The sequence below is a fragment of the Ciconia boyciana genome, chromosome 28 (genome assembly GCF_034638445.1).
Source record: "Ciconia boyciana chromosome 28, ASM3463844v1, whole genome shotgun sequence".
NCBI classification, from domain to species: domain Eukaryota; kingdom Metazoa; phylum Chordata; class Aves; order Ciconiiformes; family Ciconiidae; genus Ciconia; species Ciconia boyciana.
In genome coordinates this window covers 2,234,903-2,248,740 of record NC_132961.1, presented here as the reverse complement: position 1 = coordinate 2,248,740, position 13,838 = coordinate 2,234,903, and the positions used below count along the sequence as shown (strand labels likewise).

The 13,838-nt window shown below is 72.9% G+C and overlaps 3 protein-coding genes and 2 non-coding genes across 5 annotated transcripts; 4 read left to right on the top strand and 1 right to left on the bottom strand.

The window, feature by feature from the left end:
* The first annotated feature begins 199 nt into the window (after positions 1-199).
* Positions 200-7,217, top strand: SLC17A7 (solute carrier family 17 member 7). The gene is made up of 13 exons (XM_072847708.1): positions 200-261; positions 833-1,070; positions 2,680-2,798; positions 2,936-3,050; positions 3,288-3,375; positions 3,884-3,970; positions 4,045-4,184; positions 4,708-4,854; positions 4,966-5,098; positions 5,497-5,607; positions 5,680-5,807; positions 6,265-6,480; positions 7,188-7,217. The coding sequence occupies exons 1-13, from the start codon at positions 200-202 to the stop codon at positions 7,215-7,217; spliced, it is 1,614 nt and encodes a 537-aa protein (XP_072703809.1).
* Positions 7,218-7,237: 20 nt separating this feature from the next.
* On the top strand, positions 7,238-9,614 carry RPL13A (ribosomal protein L13a). Its single transcript, XM_072847751.1, is given in 9 exon segments — positions 7,238-7,323; positions 7,545-7,617; positions 8,169-8,234; positions 8,313-8,414; positions 8,503-8,565; positions 8,568-8,587; positions 9,045-9,104; positions 9,179-9,301; positions 9,501-9,614. Coding segments are annotated over 9 exon segments (609 nt in total). The 5' UTR covers positions 7,238-7,308; the 3' UTR covers positions 9,588-9,614.
* On the top strand, positions 7,692-7,770 carry LOC140644735 (small nucleolar RNA Z195/SNORD33/SNORD32 family). The gene has a single exon (XR_012039827.1). It is a non-coding gene; the product is annotated as a small nucleolar RNA Z195/SNORD33/SNORD32 family (small nucleolar RNA).
* On the top strand, positions 8,899-8,969 carry LOC140644736 (small nucleolar RNA SNORD34). Its single transcript, XR_012039828.1, has one exon. It is a non-coding gene; the product is annotated as a small nucleolar RNA SNORD34 (small nucleolar RNA).
* An 81-nt stretch (positions 9,615-9,695) lies between the features above and the next one.
* Positions 9,696-13,583, bottom strand: DHDH (dihydrodiol dehydrogenase). The gene is given in 8 exon segments (XM_072847746.1): positions 9,696-9,875; positions 9,973-10,123; positions 10,556-10,677; positions 11,147-11,188; positions 11,191-11,386; positions 12,154-12,317; positions 12,757-12,868; positions 12,959-13,583. Coding segments are annotated over 8 exon segments (1,425 nt in total). The 5' UTR covers positions 13,442-13,583; the 3' UTR covers positions 9,696-9,720.
* Positions 13,584-13,838: the final 255 nt, after the last annotated feature.

The following is a 13,838-nucleotide window of genomic DNA, read 5'->3' as shown; positions in this document are numbered from 1 at the left end:
AGGCGGGGGGGGGGATTTAGCGCTGAGCCGGGGGCGGGGAGGGGGGCCGCTCCCAGAGCACCCGGGCGTCCGGAGGAGGAGAGAGGAGCCGGGCGTCCGCCGGGAGCCGGCCGGGCGGGGGGCGGCGGGGAAGGGGGCGCCCAGGCGTCCCCGGGGGGGGACCCCAGGCGTCGGGCGCGCCATGGTGCCCTGAGCCGCCATGCAGTTCAACCGGGAGGAGTTCAGGCGGCAGGTGGGGGCTGGGCTGGGCCGCCTGCACCGGTGAGCGGGGCCGTGGGGGGCGCGAGGGGCCCGGGCGTCGGGGTGGGGGGCCGGTTCCCTCGTGCTGCCCCGCACACGCGCGAGCGGCTCCGACCCCGCTTTCCCCCCTACCCTGCTCCGGCTGCCCCTAATCCTCCCCCGGCTTACGTAAGCGTGAGCGTGCCGGGGCGCATGCGTGGGGCCGGGGGCTTGCTCACGCGTGTGCCCCCGTCTGCCCCCCCCCGCCTCAGCCCGCGCGTGGCTGTCACACGCATGTGTGTGTCCTCGTCCCCCCGCCCCCGGGGGCTCAGACGGGGATTTAGACCTGCGGTAATCTGCTGCTGCCATGCGGGGGGGCACGGGGGGACCTGGGGACACGGGGGGGACACACACGCTGGGGGGAGGCAGGGACACGGGGGACTCCAGGGCAGGGGGGATTTGGGTACACAGGGGTGGGGGGCTGCAGGGATGGGAGCCCAGGGGGCTGGGGTGTCTCCAGGACACGGGGGGCCCGGTGGGCTGTAGCGGGGCTCCGGGCCGTGGGGTGACCGGAGCCGCCCTCTGTGTCCCCCGGGCCCCCCCGTCGCTGCAGGGCCCTGGAGCGGCGGCAGGAGGATGCAGAGGGGCTGGAGCTGGGCCCTGGGGGGGGGTCCGGGGGGGGGTCTGGGGGGGGCCCCCCGCACCCCCCGGTGCTGGACTGCACCTGCTGCGGCCTCCCTCGGCGCTACGGCATCGCCATCCTCTGCGCCATCGGCTTCTGCATCAGCTTCGGCATCCGCTGCAACCTGGGGGTGGCCGTGGTCAGCATGGTCAACGGGGCGCACGGGCAGGTACGGGGGTTCATAGGGCTGGGGGGCAATGGGGGGCACGGGCAAGTACGGGGGCTGCGGTCGACAGGGTGCACGGGCAGGTACGGGGGGCAATGGGGGGCATGGGCAGGTACGGGGGTTCATAGGGCTGGGGGCAATGGGGCACAAGGGCAGGTACGGGGGGCAATGGGGGCATGGGCAGGTATAGGGGTTCATAGGGCTGGGGGTAATGGGGGCACGGGCAGGTACGGGGGTTCATGGGGCTGGGGGGCAATGGGGGGCACAGGCAGGTACAGGGGGCAACAGGGGGCACAGGCAGGTACGGGGGTTCATAGGGCTGGGGGCAATGGGGCACAAGGGCAGGTACGGGGGGCAATGGGGGGCATGGGCAGGTATAGGGGTTCATAGGGCTGGGGGTAATGGGGGCACGGGCAGGTATGGGGGTTCATAGGGCTGGGGGGCAATGGGGGCACGGGCAGGTACGGGGGCAACAGGGGACACAGGCAGGTACGGGGGTTCATAGGGCTGGGGGGCAATGGGGCACAAGGGCAGGTACGGGGGGCAATGGGGGGCATGGGCAGGTATGGGGGTTCATAGGGCTGGGGGGCAATGGGGGGCACGGGCAGGTATGGGGGTTCATAGGGCTGGGGGGCAATGGGGGCACGGGCAGGTACGGGGGGCAACAGGGGACACAGGCAGGTACGGGGGTTCATAGGGCTGGGGGGCAATGGGGCACAAGGGCAGGTACAGGGGGCAATGGGGGCATGGGCAGGTATAGGGGTTCATAGGGCTGGGGGGTAATGGGGGGCACGGGCAGGTACGGGGGTTCATGGGGCTGGGGGGCAATGGGGGCACAGGCAGGTACAGGGGGGCAACGGGGGCACGGGCAGGTACGGGGGTTCATAGGGCTGGGGGCAATGGGGCACAAGGGCAGGTACGGGGGGCAATGGAGGGCATGGGCAGGTATAGGGGTTCATAGGGCTGGGGGGTAATGGGGGGCACGGGCAGGTACGGGGGTTCATAGGGCTGGGGGGTAATGGGGGCACGGGCAGGTACGGGGGTTCATAGGGCTGGGGGCAATGGGGGGCACGGGCAGGTACGGGGGGCAACAGGGGACACAGGCAGGTACGGGGGTTCATAGGGCTGGGGGGGTAATGGGGGCACGGGCAGGTACGGGGGTTCATAGGGCTGGGGGCAATGGGGCACAAGGGCAGGTACGGGGGGCAATGGAGGGCATGGGCAGGTATAGGGGTTCATAGGGCTGGGGGGTAATGGGGGCACGGGCAGGTACGGGGGTTCATAGGGCTGGGGGGTAATGGGGGCACGGGCAGGTACGGGGGTTCATAGGGCTGGGGGGCAATGGGGGGCACGGGCAGGTACGGGGGGCAACAGGGGACACAGGCAGGTACGGGGGTTCATAGGGCTGGGGGCAATGGGGCGCACGGGCAGGTACAGGGGGGCAACGGGGGCACGGGCAGGTATAGGGGTTCATAGGGCTGGGGGGCAATAGGGCGCACGGGCAGGTATGGGGAGGGGCTGGGGAAGTTGGGGGGCCATGGTTGGGAGGGGGCGGGTTCAGGGGGTCTGGGGGGTCCTGGCCGTGGTGACCCCCCTGCGCCCCCCCCACCAGCACGCCCAGTTCAACTGGGACCCCGAGACGGTGGGGATGATCCACGGCTCCTTCTTCTGGGGGTACATCGTCACCCAGATCCCCGGGGGCTTTATCGCCCAGAAGTTTGCAGCCAACAGGTTGGGGGAGCAGGGGGGCAGCAGGCCCCGCGCTTGCACGTCCGTGTCCCCTTGCACGTCCCCTCCCTTGCACGTCCCCTTCCTTGCACGTCCCCTCCCTTGCACGTCCCCTCCCTTGCACGCTCCCCTTGCCCCAGGGTCTTCGGCCTCGCCATCGTCTCCACGTCGCTCCTCAACATGCTGATCCCGGCGGCCGCCCGCACCCACGTGGGCTGCGTCATCGCCGTCCGCGTGCTGCAGGGGCTGGTGGAGGTGAGGGCGGGGCCGCTGCGATGCTCCCCATTGGCTGCTGATGCCGGGGGGGTGGGGCTGGGTGGGGCAGGTGGCCACTCCTTATTGGCTGCTGTGGGTGGGTGGAGAGAGGGGTGTTGGGTGAAGGCGGGGCGAGGGATGAGAAGGGGCGGGGCAGAATCTGCCCCGCCCCTTCTCATCCCTCACCCTGCTCTCATGGTGGGCGGGGCCGGGCATGACCCACCCTGCCCCACCCAGGGCGTGACCTACCCGGCGTGTCACGGGATCTGGAGCAAGTGGGCCCCGCCCCTGGAGAGGAGCCGCCTGGCGACCACGGCCTTCTGCGGTGGGGCGGGGTCCCTGGGGGCCGTGGGGCTGGTGGGGAGGGACCGGCCCCCCCAGACGCTGGGGTCCTGGGACGGGGGGGACGACAGCGAGGCCATGGACCCCCCCCCCAAACGCCTGGGTCCCGGGACGGGGGGGGACAGCGAGGCCATGGACCCCCCCAAACGCCTGGGTCCCGGGACGGGGGGGGACAGCGAGGCCATGGACCCCCCCAAACGCCTGGGTCCCGGGACGGGGGGACAGCGAGGCCATGGACCCCCCAAACGCCTGGGTCCCGGGACGGGGGCGCGACACAGCGAGGCCATGGACCCCCCAAACGCCTGGGTCCCGGGACGGGGGGGCGCGACACAGCGAGGCCATGGACCCCCCCAAACGCCTGGGTCCCGGGACGGGGGGGCGCGACACAGCGAGGCCATGGACCCCCCCAAACGCCTGGGTCCCGGGGAGGGGGGGACACGACACACAGCGAGGCCATGGACCCCCCCAAACGCCTGGGTCCCCCGGCGCAGGCTCCTACGCGGGGGCGGTGGTGGCGATGCCTCTGGCCGGCGTCCTGGTGCAGTACACGGGCTGGAGCTCCGTCTTCTACGTCTACGGTGAGACACAACCCCCCCCCCCCGCAACCCTGCAGGGCCCCGCCCGGCCCCGCCCTGACCCCGCCCGCCGCCAGGCAGCTTCGGGGTGTGCTGGTACCTCTTCTGGGTGCTGGTGTCCTACGAGAGCCCGGCCCAGCACCCCACCATCTCCCCCGAGGAGCGCAAGTACATCGAGGAGAGCATCGGGGAGAGCGTTGGCGGCAACCCCCTGCTGGTGGGCGGGGCCGGGGGTCGGGGGTCAGGGGCCGGGGGCCAGGTCCCAGCAGTGGGGGGAGGGGTTGGGGGGGAGGGTGACGCTGGGCTGCGGGCACCGGGGCCAGGAGTTGCGTTGGGGCTTTAGGTCATGGGCGGTGGGGTCAGGGGTCAGAGGTCGGAGCTGAGTCCCGTGGTGCTGCAGGTCACTGGCAGCTGGGTCAGGGGGTGGGTCAGGGGTCAGAGGTGGGGTCAGGTCAGCCCTGAGGGTCACTGGCAGCAGGGTCAAAGAGGGGCTAGGCCAAGGTCAGCTCGGGGGGGGGGGATCAGGGGTCAGAGGCCGGGTCAGGGGTCAGCAGTGGTGTTAAGGCTCTGGTCAGTCCCGTGGGTCGTTGGCCGCAGGGTCAAAGTGGGGTCAGGGGTCAGGAGCCGGAGGTGGGTCCAGGGTGGGGGGAGGGTCGCTGGGTGCGGGGTCAGGGCTGGGCGGGGGTCACCAGCGGCGGGGGTCAGGGGTCGGGAGGTCGCTGGCAGCCTTGCCCCCACAGCTGGCCACGCCCTGGCGGCAGTTCTTCACCTCGATGCCTGTCTACGCCATCATCGTCGCCAACTTCTGCCGCAGCTGGACCTTCTACCTGCTGCTGATCAGCCAGCCCGCCTACTTCGAGGAGGTCTTCGGTTTTGAGATCAGCAAGGTGGGACCCCCCCCCCCCCCCCCGGGGGGGGGGCCCCGGCGGGCCCGGGGGGGCCCCGGCATCTGGGTGGGACCCCGGGGTCCGGGCGCCCCACGGCTGACGGCCCCGCAGGTGGGGCTGCTGTCGGCCCTGCCCCACCTGGTGATGACGATCGTCGTCCCCATCGGGGGCCAAATCGCCGATTTCCTGCGCTCCCGGGGGCTGATGTCGACCACCAACGTCCGCAAGATGATGAACTGCGGCGGTGAGGGGGGGAAAAGGGGGGCCGGGGGGCAGGCATGGGGGGACATGAGGGGAACGTGGGGACGCGGACGGGACATAGCGGGGGATGTGGGGGAGGACATGGGGAGGACGAGGGGGCATGCGGGGGACTGTGGGGGACGTGGGGGAGGACAGGGAGACACTGGAGATGCGTGCAGGGAGACAAGGGGAAGCCATGGCGGGGACATGGAGGGGACAGGGAGGGGGGTGTGGGAGGGACACGTGGGAGGGACGTGGACAGGCCATAAAGGGGACATGGGGGCTGGGGGGCTGGGGCACAGGGGGTCCTGGGGAGGATGTGGAGAAACTGGGGGGCAATCAGGGGGTGTTGGGGGGGTTCTGGGGCGTCCCCAGCCATGGGTGACCCCCCTGGCCTGCCAGGTTTTGGCATGGAGGCGACGCTGCTGCTGGTGGTGGGGTACTCGCGGTCCCGCGCCGTCGCCATCTCCTTCCTCGTCCTGGCCGTCGGCTTCAGCGGCTTCGCCATCTCCGGTGGGGACGGGGATGTGGGGATGGGGGGACGCGGGGGGACACACATGTGGGTGACCCCCCGGACCCCCCCAGGGTTCAACGTCAACCACTTGGACATCGCTCCCCGCTACGCCAGTGTGCTGATGGGGCTCTCCAACGGGGTGGGGACGCTCTCGGGGATGGTCTGTCCCCTCATCGTGGGGGCCCTCACCCGGCACAAGGTGGGGGGGGACGGGGGAGAGCAGGGCTGGGGGATGACTCGGGGGGGGGGGGGATAAGGGACCCGGTAGGGCACTAGGACCCGGGGGAGGGAATAGGGACTGGTGGAGTAATGGGAACCCTGGGGGGCACTAGGAGCCGGGGGGCAATGGGGTGTATGGTGGGGCACTAGGGGCTTTGGGGGGCATTGGAGACCCGGGGGGCATGGGGGACCCTGGTGGGGGCACTAGGACTGGGGTGGGGGGAAGTGGGGAGGACTATGGGGGGCACTAGGACCCTGGCACTCACCGCCACCCTGTGGCCCCACCCACTCGCCTCGGCCCACCCCCTTGCCTTGGCCCCGCCCCTATCCTGCCTCCGCCCACCGCCCCTACGGCTCCACCCCAACCCGCCCCGCGCTCCCGCCCCCGCTGCTCGCCGATTGGCCGGCGGCGGGCGGCGGCGGCGGCGGATTGGCAGACGCGGGAAGAGTGGCAGTGGGTCTTCCTGATCGCGGCGCTGGTGCACTACGGCGGCGTGGCCTTCTACGGCGTCTTCGCCTCGGGGGAGCCGCAGCGGTGGGCGGAGCCGCCGCGCGAGGAGGCGGAGCCGCTGGCGCCCAGGGGCGGGGACAGCGACGAGGAGGAGGAGGGGGAGGAGGAAGGGGGGCGGGGGACCCCGGGCGGGCCCCCCGGGGTACGGGGCCACCGGCACCACCCCGCCCCGGCCCCCGCGGGGAGACCCACGGATGAGCCCACAGTGCCACCGGGGACCCCCCCCACCCCGCCCGGAGCACCGGGGAACACACACACACCCCCACCCCCGGGCCTCCCCGGGACCACCGGGGACTCCCGAGCCCCCTGGAAGCACCAAAGCCCCTCCCCCAGGGACCCCCGGGACCCCAGCACCACTGGAGCCCACCACTGGAGCCCACCCCGGGCCAGGATCGCAGGCCCCCCGCCCATTCAGAGCCCCCCGGTCTCCCCCCCCGGTGCCCCCAGGAACCCCCAAGGCCGGGGCCCCCCCGCCCCCCGCCCCGGCTGTACATATATAAATACAGGGGGGGCTGCGGCCCCTGGATCAGCCCCCGAGTCTGTGTGAGCTGTGGGCCGGGCCTGCTGGGGGCATGGGGGGGTTCTGGGAGATGCTGGGGGGACACTGGAAGGCACTGGGAGGTACTGGGGGGCACTGGGGGATGTATTGGGAGATACTGGGGACTTGTGGGGTGAGTGGGGGGCGCGGGGGGCACTGGGAGGTACTGGTGGGGTCAGCGGGGGGCACTGGCGGTCGCCGAGGGGTTCAGGACCCCGCGGGTAAGGAGGCCCTAGGCCCCGGCCCGCCATTTCCATAACGCCATGAACGTGCGGGGGCGGCTCCGCCCGCCATGGCGGCTCCCGGCCCAGCGTCGCCCCCGCCTTCCGCCCCGCACTTGACGTCACTTCCGCCCCTGCGCCAACCCCCGCCGGAAGGGACGACCCCGCGGCGCGCGCGGGGCGGGGCCTCTTTCCCGAGCGGGCGGCGGCGATGGCGGAGCCGCGGGTGCGGGCCCGGGGCTCGGGAGGCCCCGGGGGGGGGGGGGCGGCCCGGGGGCTCCGGGGAGGGGGCGGCGGCGGCGGCGGCTCCCGGCGGCGGGGGGCGGTGTGGGGTGCGCCGGGGGAGCGCGGGGGGCTCCGGGAGCCGCGCGGAGCGCGTCCACGTGGGGCCTCCCTGGGGGCCTCCGGGGCCCGCCGGTGACCGCCCCGCTTCTCCCGGTGCCGCAGGTTCTGGTGATCGACGGCCGCGGGCACCTCCTGGGCCGGCTGGCGGCCATCGTGGCCAAGCAGGTGCTGCTGGGTGAGTGCGGGCCCCCCCCCCCGAGGGACGCGGGGACCCCCCCGGCAGCGGGACCCCCCCGGCAGCGGGACCCCCCGCGCGGTGATGAGCTCCCTCGGCTGTTGAGTCTCACGACCGTGAGAGCCGCCTCCATGCACTACCAGCTGAGCGCCGGGCCGGGCCGGGCGGGGGGCGGCGGCACGTGGGCCCGGCCGCCGCCGCCCCTGAGCCCTGCCCGTGTGTGTTTCCCCCCCCGTGTCCGTGTGTCCCCCCCCCGTCCGTGTGTCGTTCACCTCCCCCGTGTCCCCTCGTGTCTGTGTGTCGTCCATCCCCCCCGTGTCCATGTGTCCCCCTGTGTCCGTGTGTCGTCCGTCCCTCCGCCCCGTGCCTGTGTGTCGTCCAACCCCCGCGTGTCTGTGTGTCCGTGTCCTCCCCGCCGTGCCTGTGTGTCGTCCCCCATCCCCCCATGTTCATGTGTCCGTGTCCCTCCCCGCCGTGTCCGTGTGTCCATCTTCCCACCCCGTGTCCTTGTGTCGTGTGTGTGTGTGTGTCCCCCGTGTCCGTGTCCACAGGCCGGCGCGTGGTCGTGGTGCGCTGCGAGGGCATCAACATTTCCGGCAACTTCTACCGCAATAAACGTGAGTGGGAGGCGGGGGGGCGGTCACCGGGGGGTAACGGGGGGGTAATGGGGGTGTAACGGGTAACGCTCCCCCCAGTGAAGTTCCTGGCCTTCCTGCGGAAGCGGATGAACACCAACCCCTCCCGGGGGCCCTACCACTTCCGCGCCCCCAGCCGCATCTTCTGGCGGACAGTGAGAGGTGAGTTTGGGGGGACCGGGGATCCCCCGCCCCCCAAATCCCGGGGTTGTCCCCCAAAGCCCCCTGACCCCCCCGTGTCCCCCCCCAGGGATGCTGCCCCACAAGACGAAGCGGGGCCAGGCGGCGCTGGAGAGGCTGAAGGTGTTTGATGGCATCCCCCGCCCTACGACAAGGTGAGGGACCCCCATCAGCCCCGCGGGACCCCAGATCCCCCGGACCCTTCCCTCAGCCCCGCGGGACCCCAGATCCCCCCGGACCCTTCCCTCAGCCCCGCGGGACCCCCAGATCCCCCGGACCCCCCGTCAGCCCCGCGGGACCCCAGATCCCCCGGACCCCCCGTCAGCCCCGTGGGACCCCAGATCCCCCGGACCCCCCATCAGCCCCGTGGGACCCCAGATCCCCCCGGACCCCTCCCTCAGCCCCGCGGGACCCCCAAATCCCCCAGGACCCCTTCTCAGCCTCGTGGGACCCCAAATCCCCCCACCCGTGTCAATGATGCACTTTTACCTACATTGTTTGATGGCTCTTGAGAAAAACTTTAACACTGAGACACTGGGGGCGCCCAAACCCCCCCTTGTCCCCCCCGCTCCCCAAATCCCCCCCCCGCTCCTGATGCTCTCTCTCCGGCAGCGCAAGCGCATGGTGGTCCCGGCTGCTCTCAAGATCATCCGCCTGAAGCCCACCCGCAAGGTAAGGTGTGGGGGGGTCCGGGGGAGCTCCCCCAGCGCCGGGGTCCCCCCCTGAGCCCCCCTGTGCTCCCCCAGTTTGCTTTCCTGGGCCGGCTGGCGCACGAGGTGGGCTGGAAGTACCAGGCGGTGACGGCGGCGCTGGAGGAGAAGCGGAAAGAGAAGGCGAAGCTGCGCTACAACAAGAAGAAGAAGCTGATGGTGAGGGGGGAGCCGCAAAAATGGGGGGAGACGCCCCAAAAATGGGGGGGGGCTCGATCCTGCCACTCGTGGGAGTGTTCTGGAAACCACCACGCGGGGCTCAGCGCTGCCCCGTGGCGGGGGGGCTCCCCGTAACGGGACGGTTGGGGGGTGCCCCGGCTGCGCACCCCTCCTTTAACGCCCCCCCCCCAAATTTCAGAGCCTGCGGCGCCGGGCCGAGCGCAACGTGGAGAAGAAGACGGCGCCGTTCACGGCCGTGCTGCGGCAGCACGGGCTGCTGCTCTGAATAAAGGGGCCTGGCGCCTCTTCTGTGCTGGGGGAACTGGTCTGTACTGGGGGACTGGTGCGGGCTTGGGGGGTATGGGAAACACAGGCTGGGTGGGGGATGCAGCTCTTTATTGTGTTCTGAGGCGTGGGGCTCACGCCGTGGGGCACGGGCTCACGCCGTGGGGCTGGGGGCTCCCGGTGACCCCCCCCTCCGGCCCCGCAGCCCCCACTTGCTGCCGCGCCTCGTCCAGCAGCCGGGCGATGAGCTCGCTCTCGTCCAGCGGCATCACCGGGCTCTCGGTCAGACCTGGGGGGGGGTGAACCGGGGGGGTCAGGGGCAGCCGGACGTCAGGGCCCCCCACCCCACCCCACACCCCCCTCGGGGAGCTGGGCCCCCCCCTCACCCCGCAGCAGGCACTCGCGGACGTGCTGGGCCTCGTAGCGCAGGCCGGTGCCGTGGGGGAAGTTGAGGGGCTGGGAGGGGGGGGGCAGGGGGAAGAGCTCCCGCTGCCCCCCCACCACCAGCCCTGTCGGGCAGTTCATGTGGCTGGGGAACTGGGGAGGGGGTGCGCGTCAGGGAGCGGTGGGGGGGCACAGGATCCCCCCGTGTGCCCCCAAGCTGTGGGTCCAGCTGTCTGGGACCCCCCAGCGAGGGGGCTTAGCCCTGGAGGGACCCCAGTGTCTTGGTCCCCCTCCCCAAACCATGGTGCCCCCCAGTGCCCCCCACCCCACCAGGCACTCAGGTGTCTGGGTTCCCCCCCCCCCCAGTCCCACCAACCACTGCCCCCCACCCTGCTGCCCCCCACCTCCCCAGGGGGACCTCGGTGGCTGCTCCCCCCGCACCCATGGTGCCCCCAGGATCCCCTCCCTGGGGGAACCCAAGTTTTTCAGCCCCATAACCCCTCCCCCGCACCCCTTCCCCGGGGGACCCAGGAGCCGGGCCCTCCCCCACCCCCGTTCCCTGGGGCACCCAGGGCCCCGTCCCACCTCGGCCCAGCCCTCGGTGCCCCCAGGGCGGCCCCCCGGCAGCTCAACCGCCATGGAGCAGGTCAGCACGGCCTGGCGGTTCCCCTCGTACTCCAGCGTCATCGTCACCGTCTCGTCCACCCCTGCGCCCACAGCCGTGGGGCACTGGGACCCCAGCGCCTCACCCCAGCCCCCTGAGACCCACTGCCGCCCCAGACCCCCGCAGGGGACACCCCCTCCCCAAGCCTCCTGGCTGCCCCCCCCATCTCCCCCTTGCTCCCCAGCCCAGCTGCCCCATTGCCCCCCCCCGTACCCCCACAGCCCCCTTCCCCAACTGTACCCCCACGGCCCCTCCCCAGTGAGCCCCACTGACCCCCTTCCCCCACTGTACCCCCAGTATACCCCATTGCCCCCTTCCCCCACTGTGCCCCACTGCCCCCCATCCCCTTCCCCCACCTCACTGACCCCCTCGCCCCCAGCCCCTCTACTGTACCCCTATTGCCCCCTGTGTACTCCCCAGCGTACCCCCTCGCCCCCAGCCCCCCAGTGCACCTCCCACTGTACCCCATCGCCCCCCGTGTACCCCATTGCCCCCCTCGCCCCAGCCCGTACCGGAGGGGTGGAGGCAGCCGTGGGCCCGGAGGCTGCGGGGGCCCCCAGCAGGGCGGTCGCCATCTGCAGCCCGTAGCCCCCAGGTCCAGCAGGGCCCCCCGGCCAGGCCGGGCTCCCGCACCGCTCCACGTCCCCCAGGGCGAAGGCCAGGGCCCCCGCAGCAGCCGGGGCTCCCCAGGGCCCCCCGGCCACCAGCGCCCGCAGCCGCTCCCAGGCCGGGAAGAAGCGGGTCCAGAAGCCCTGGGGGAGCGGGGCTGTTGGCGGGGGGCTGGGGGGCTGGGGATGGGGGATGGAGTGGGGGACTGGGGCATGGGGAACTGGGAATGGGGGACTGGGGGCATGGGGAACTGGGGAAACTGGGAATGGGGGACTGGGGGCATGGGGAACTGGGGAAACTGGAGGGGGTGGGGATGGGGGGCAGAATGGGGAACTGGAGGAACTGGGAGTACTGGGAGTGGGGAGATGGGGAATGGAGGGACTGGGATCATGGGGTATGGGGACCTGGAGGAACTGGGAGTACTGGGAATGGGGGGACTGGGGAACTGCGAGTGGGGGGATGGAGTGGGGGAACCGGGGAGAGGGGATGGGGTTATGGGCACTGGGGGGACTGGGAACGGGGCACTGGGGCACTGGGAAGGGGGTTATAGGCACTGGGGACTGGGAACGGGGCACTGGGGGACTGGGAACGGGGTTATGGGCACTGGGGGACTGGGAACGGGGCACTGGGAACGGGGTTATGGGCACTGGGGGACTGGGAACGGGGCACTGGGAACGGGGTTATGGGCACTGGGGGACTGGGAACGGGGCACTGGGAACGGGGTTATGGGCACTGGGGGACTGGGAACGGGGCACTGGGAACGGGGTTATGGGCACTGGGGGGACTGGGAATGGGGCACTGGGGCACTGGGAACGGGGTTGTCGGGACCAGGGTGATCGGGGCTGGGGACAGGGTTACGGGCGATGCAGGGGGGGGCTGGGGGAGCGGCGGGGGGCGCCGGGGACCCCACCTCCATCAGGAAAACCCCCCGGGCGCGGGCGGTGGCCACGAGCTCCCGGACCTGGTGGGCGCCGACGGCCATGGGCTTCTCCATCAGCACGGCCTTGCCCGCGGCCAGGAAGAGCCGCCCGGCCGGGAGGTGCTGGGGGTTCACCGTGCCCACGTACACCACGGCTGGGGGCGGCGGTCAGCCCCGCCCGCCCCGCCCCCACCCCCTCGGGGGGACCCCGGCACCGGGTCAGCCCCGTCCCCGCCCAGCCCCCCCAACCCCCTCGGGGGACCCCGGCACCGGGTCAGCCCCGCCCGCCCCGCCCCCACCCCTCGGGGGACCCCCGGCACCGGGTCAGCCCCCCCCCACCCCCTCGGGGGACCCCGGCACCGGCTCAGCCCCGTCCCCGCCCAGCCCCCCCCCCCAACCCCTCTGGGGGACCCCGGCACCGGGTCAGCCCCGCCCCTCCCCACCCTACCCCTGGGGGACCCCTATGTCCCGGCCAGCCCAGCCCCCACCCCGTCCGTCCCCCACCCCCCTCTGGAGGGACCCCGGTGTCCGGGTATGCCCCTTCCCCCCGCCGCGGACCCCTGGGTCCCGCTGCCCCCTCCCCCCCACTCTCACCCACGTCGGGGTCCTCCGCCAGCTCCCGGTAGGAGCCGTAGGCCCGGGGCAGCCCGTGGCGCCGCGCGAAGGCCTGGGCCCGGGGCAGCTCCCGGGCGGCCACCGCCACCGCCTGGGGGGGGGGAGGGGGCGTCAGGGGGGACCCCGGCCTCCGGGACCCCCCCCCCTCCGCGCCCCCCCCGCGCCCCTCCCCCCCCCGCACCACGTGCTCCTCGGGGGGCAGGGTCTTCAGGGCCACCACGAAGTCGTGGCTGATCCGCCCGGCCGAGCAGATGCCCCAGCGGGTGGGGCCGGGCGGGGGGACCCCGGCCCCGGCCCCGGGGGGGGCCGCGTCTCCAGGGCGCTGCGGCCGCTCGCTCCTCGCCGGCTCCATCTCTGCGCCCGCCCGGGCGCGGCGCCGGGGGAGATGGACCGCACCCGCCCCACCCCCACCCGTGGGCGGCCCCGCGTGGGGACGCGGGGTGGGGTGAAGGGCGCGGCCCGGGTCAGAGGTCAAAGGGTGCGGCGGGGAGGGCAGAGGGGCTGGCTCCAGGGGAAGGGTGGCCTGACCTCTGACCTGCACCCGCGCCTCACCTCTGACCCCAGAGCCCGCTCCTGACCCTGTGACCCCTCTCTCGGGGGGGGGGTGTGTGTGTGTCTCGCGGGGTCCGCCCCACCCCCCACCCCCCGAGGCGCCACCAATCATAGGATTAAGGGAGGTGGGGCCCCGCCCACGCACGTGCCAGGCCCCGCCCTACCGCGGGGCATTGTGGGCCAGCGGCAGTCCGAGCCAAGAGGGGGGTGGGGATGGTATGCAAATGAGCGCGGAGGGGCGTGGCGAACGGGAACGTTAAGGGCGGGGCCCCCACACCCAGAGAAGGGCGGGACAACGGCTTTTATTGACGTGGTGTAAAAGGGTGGGGATGACGTCATGGGGCGGGGCCGCGCGTTACCCGGCAACGAGGGCGGAGGGGTTTCACCGCCCCACCCACCGCCTGGCTCCGCCCCCTCCTGCCGCGGGGGCGGGGCCTCGGGGGGCGGGTCGTGGCGGGCGCTCCCCACTGGCCGCGGAGGCGGCGCGGAGGGCGTTGCCGGGGGGAGAG

Bases quoted from the DNA above. Each gene is read 5' to 3' on its own strand.
- SLC17A7 (XM_072847708.1), top strand. From the start codon at position 200: ATGCAGTTCAACCGGGAGGAGTTCAGGCGGCAGGTGGGGGCTGGGCTG. The intron at 4,855-4,965 runs GTGGGACCCCCC...ACGGCCCCGCAG, and splicing joins TCGGTTTTGAGATCAGCAAG to GTGGGGCTGCTGTCGGCCCT. The intron at 5,099-5,496 runs GTGAGGGGGGGA...CTGGCCTGCCAG, and splicing joins CAAGATGATGAACTGCGGCG to GTTTTGGCATGGAGGCGACG.